The sequence below is a fragment of the Blastomyces gilchristii genome (assembly GCF_000003855.2).
Source record: "Blastomyces gilchristii SLH14081 genomic scaffold supercont1.3, whole genome shotgun sequence".
NCBI lineage: Eukaryota > Fungi > Ascomycota > Eurotiomycetes > Onygenales > Ajellomycetaceae > Blastomyces > Blastomyces gilchristii.
The window spans coordinates 2,506,781-2,511,715 of record NW_003101680.1 but is presented as its reverse complement, the minus strand read 5'-3'; the positions used below and the strand labels follow the sequence as shown (position 1 = coordinate 2,511,715).

The following is a 4,935-nucleotide window of genomic DNA, read 5'->3' as shown; positions in this document are numbered from 1 at the left end:
GTTGAAATTACAATAATAATAAATAGCTGATATGCATGTAACTCAACAACTTCAATATGAAGAGATTTAATAATTAATTCATGCAATTTCAATATCTACAGAATTAAATATAAAAGTACTGAAAGAATACTTAGATGCTTCTGTATATTTTAATGCTTTCAATCTCACTCTCTACTCATTATGAAGAATGAAAATGCTTATAAAACTGAGTATAGATGTAGATTTCATCAGTTCATTAATTAATTAAGATTGATATATCAATGAATGATTGAAAGATCATGTGAAATAGAAGTTTCATTCATGAATAGAAGTATGTAAATCAGTGTTATGAATATCTGATAATATCATGAGACATTTTAATATTCTGTTCTGAGACACTATCATGTAATAGAAAGTATTAGATTGATTACAGAGTGTCTGACAGAGAAACACTTCTCTTATAACATTCATCTCTGACTTCAACATTAAGATTCTAGAAGCAGGTGATCAATCTTGAGAGAATTGAATAAAGATTAGCATGCTCAAGAAGACATTGACTTTCAAACTCTTACAGACTCTTGTAAGTGTAGATGAAGACCAGACTTATGAAGACTTCTACACACAGCTTCAGACATTGAATGATTATCTTATCAAGCTTAAGAGTATACAGAATAGTGATAGAAGATGTTACATCTCAGTCACTTATACATCTGCACTGAAGAACAATGATGCAGAGGCTATGAACTGAATAGATTCAAATGTCTATACATAAGCAAGAGTTTTCACTGTTTGAACAGGCTTCTGAGTCTCTGAGATCACTTCTGAAGAAGTCACTGATTGATGTCAATGTGAAGTGTACATCAACTGTAACTGATTAGAACACATTGCTTTCAACTGTCAATTGATCTATGTATCTTCACACTTGAGAGAAAGATCAGCGCCTGTCTGTGTCAATCACATTACATTAGAGAAAGATTCAGAGAATAACTATAAAAATGTCTCAGTGAAACAGAGAAAAGATTAGCTTCTGTTCAAATTTGTAAACAGAAGCTTGAAGAGATCAGATGACAATAATTTGAAGAGAAGATAACAATGAATGTAATTCTTGTATCTACTGTAGTTGATAACATGTATAATATGAAAGCTATGATAGACAGCAGTCTATGTCACTATACAATGATAAAATCTTCAGTTGTAAGATGTTATAATCTTCAGCATATTTCTTTATCAAAATTCTGACTTCTCACAGGATTTGATGATCTGAAAGATGTTTATACTCATTACATGATGAAACTAAATATAGACGTAAGAGAACATTAATATGAAGATGTCTACATATATGAAGTTGATAATTTCAATTATAATCTTATATTAGAACTTGTCTGACTATCTGAATAAGGCATCTTACTGAATGCTTGAAACAGGAGCTTGATATTCTCTAATAATGATAGAATTTATGAAGATAATATTTACAAGACTATGAATCTTACACAGATCTCTGTCAACAGTTATGAAATACATTAAAAAAGAAGTCATCATCAAAATCACTGACAGAGTCACTGACAAGTTTGTCAGTAGCAGAATTATATATTAATCTATTTCATCAGTCTGACTAATATCAAAAAGACTCTAGAAAAGTTATGCTGTATTATAACAACAGATTCTTGTACAAAACTCTCTTAATAATATTATAAATATCTAGATGTCTTCTGATAAGATAATATTATAAATATATTTCTCTTACAAGATTCTGAAGTGAATCACAGTATTAAGTGAGAGAAAAAGAATAATAAGAACTCTGAACTGTCATGAGACTCTCTTTATAACATATCTCAAGATGAACTCCTTCTTCTTTGAAAGACACTCAATGATCTGTTGAATAAAGAATTCATATATATTAGTAACTCTTTTACTACAGCCTCTATTCTCTTTACAAAGAAACCAGGTGAAGAACTCTGATTCTGTGTGAACTACTGAGATCTGAACAGATTGATAAAGAAAGATCAATATTTCTTATCTCTTATCAATAAAACTCTAGCATGAATCAGTTGAGCTCAATGATTTATAAAGCTAGATATCATCACTGCATTTCATAAGATTCATATCACTGAAGAGGATAAATGACTTACAGCATTCTGAACATATTATAATCTCTTTGAATAAATAGTCACACTCTTTGAGCTGACTAATACTCTCAGTATATTTCAGAAGTATATCAACTGAGCACTCTGAGATTTTCTTAATAAGTTTGTATCTGCTTATCTAGATGACATTCTCATCTTCACTGATGAATTCAGAAAAGAATATTAAGAATATGTGTGAAAGATATTACAACAGCTACAAGAAGCAGAACTACTGATATATATTAATAAGTATAATTTTAAAGTCAAGAGTATCAAGTATCTGAGTTTTATTATAGAAGCTGACAAGAAGATTTAAATGAATTCTGAGAAAGTCTCTGTCATTCTTGAATGAGAAGCTCTGTATACTGTGAAAGATGTATGAAGCTTCATTGAATTTACTAACTTCTATCAGTAATTTATATAAAACTTCTCAGATATCATGAGATCACTTACAGATCTCACTAAGAAAGACTCAGTATTTCAATAATCAGCAGACACTGAAGCTACATTTACACAGATAAAGAAGATGTTCATTAATATCTCTCTGCTAATAATATTTGATTCTGATTATGAAATAGTTGTTGAAGCTGATTTCTCTGACTATATAACAGAAGAAGCAATATTATAATATGATAACAAAGACATTCTATAATCATATGTCTTTATATCTAAGAAACTAAGTCCTGCTGAATGCAATTATGAGATCTATAATAAGAAACTTCTGGTGATTATACACTGTTTAGAAGAATGAGACTCTGAACTCTGAAGTATCTCTGAATTTGAGATAGTCATAGATTATAAGAACCTTAAATACTTCATAACTATCTGTAAACTTACTGAATAACAGATACAATAATCTGAGTACTTAAGCTGCTTTCATTTTACAATACACTACTGTTCTGACAGTCAGAACTCAATGACAGATACCCTCTTATAATGAGAGCAGAATATGTCATTTAATATAACAGATACTCACTGAATGAATCAAGAGCACTGGCTCTTAAATTCAAAGATACTAGTGGATCAAGATAGAACAGCTCATAGTACTATACATGCTTCTTCAATTAGAACTGTCACTGATATCTCAACTTCTTCTGAATCTACATTAGATGAGCTATGACATATGATAGCTTAAATCAATGAACTTCTTCAAGCACTCACTGAAGCAGTACAATAAGAAGTACTCTGATTTCTTTAAGAATTATGTGTAAGAACTGACATCTCAGAATGTTTAATTGATAATAATAACACTCTATGATTCTGTGAACAATGCTGAGTCTCTCACTCTGAATTCTTACTCACTCAGATAATGTAAGAGATACATGATTCATGTATAACTGATTATTCAGATTATGAACAACTGTATAGAATAATCTTCTGAGAGTTCTATTGATCTGAGATATTAAACAGTATCAGATACTTTATCTGAAACTGCAATCACTGTTCTTTCATTATCTTATAAAAGAATTATAGAAAAGATCTACTGAAATTACTTAATATTTCTGATAGAATCTGATAAGATGTAATAATTGACTTCACTATCAATCTATCTGAGAGTAAGGGTTGTAGAAACATTCTGATCATCATGAATCAATTGAGTAAAGATATAATATTAAAATCTTATAATAAGATAAATACTGAACAAGTCACTGAAGCTTTTCTACAGAGCTTATTTTATTAAATGTGTAAATTACTGAGATTCATAGTATCAGATCAGAGCTGTCAATTTATAAGCACTCTCTGAACTAGAATCTATCAAGTTCTCAAGATTATACACTGTCTGTCAACTGTCTATCATCTTGAGACTGATGATACATCAGAATAGATAATTCAGATTATAAAGAATTATCTTTATAAGTTTTGTAATTACTTATAAGATAATTGATATAATCTTCTTCTACATACAGAGATTGCTATCAATAATTGAGATATTATTTTAATAGATATAAGTCTGTTCTTTCTTACACATAGATATTACATGAAAGTGTTGAATCTTCTAGAGATTACACAGTTTATACTGAATTCTCACAGTTCAATTCAGATTGCTGATAATATAGTAATAAAACTCTGAGATATCTGTGATTGAGCAGAGATCTTCATGACAACTGTGAAATAAGATTAAGAGAATTAAATCAATATTTACTGAGATCTCACTGAATAATATAAGATAGAAGATCTGATATGATTGAATCTTAAGAATATACAAATCATACATTCATCTTATACACTAGATTACTGTCATATCAGATATAAAGTGATAGAAGTTCTAGATAGTCACAACTATTATCTTAACATATCATCAGAAATTCATAATGTATTTCACACAAGCTTGCTTCACTGCACTATCACTGATTCATTCTCTTCTCAGCTGACTTCTGACTGACAGTCACCAGACATCATAGAAGAAGATAATGAGCTTGAGTGAGAGATTGAGAATATTCTTGATAAGAGACTCTGCAGCTGCAGCTGACAATATCTCATGAAATGAGCTGACTACAATTAACTGACCTGAACTTCAAGTTCTGTATCATTTAAAACAGTGACTCTTGATCAATGAGAACTGCTTCTGAAAGAAGAGGGCTAATATGACAGACTGTGCCTGATCAATCATATAGACTATTTCATTACACTTCATAGATTCTTTCATTTTCAATCACCAATTCTCAGCCGCTATGAACGCATGTAATGTATACTCCAATTCTCAGCCATTTCTAATCACTGATTCTCAGCTGCTATGAACGCGCATATATTCTTACACTCTGAAGCTCCACTGCGTACACCACCACATACGCGTATAAATATTCATCTCAATTATCAATTCTCACACTTTCTC

At 30.3% G+C, this 4,935-nt stretch overlaps 1 protein-coding gene across 1 annotated transcript; it reads left to right on the top strand.

Annotated features, from left to right (window-relative positions):
- Positions 1-517: 517 nt before the first annotated feature.
- Positions 518-727, top strand: BDBG_16520 (uncharacterized protein; the record flags this gene model as incomplete). The annotated part of the gene is made up of 1 exon (XM_031724462.1): positions 518-727. One exon carries the CDS (start codon positions 518-520, stop codon positions 725-727), a length of 210 nt encoding a protein of 69 aa, XP_031576967.1.
- Between the last annotated feature and the right edge of the window lie 4,208 nt (positions 728-4,935).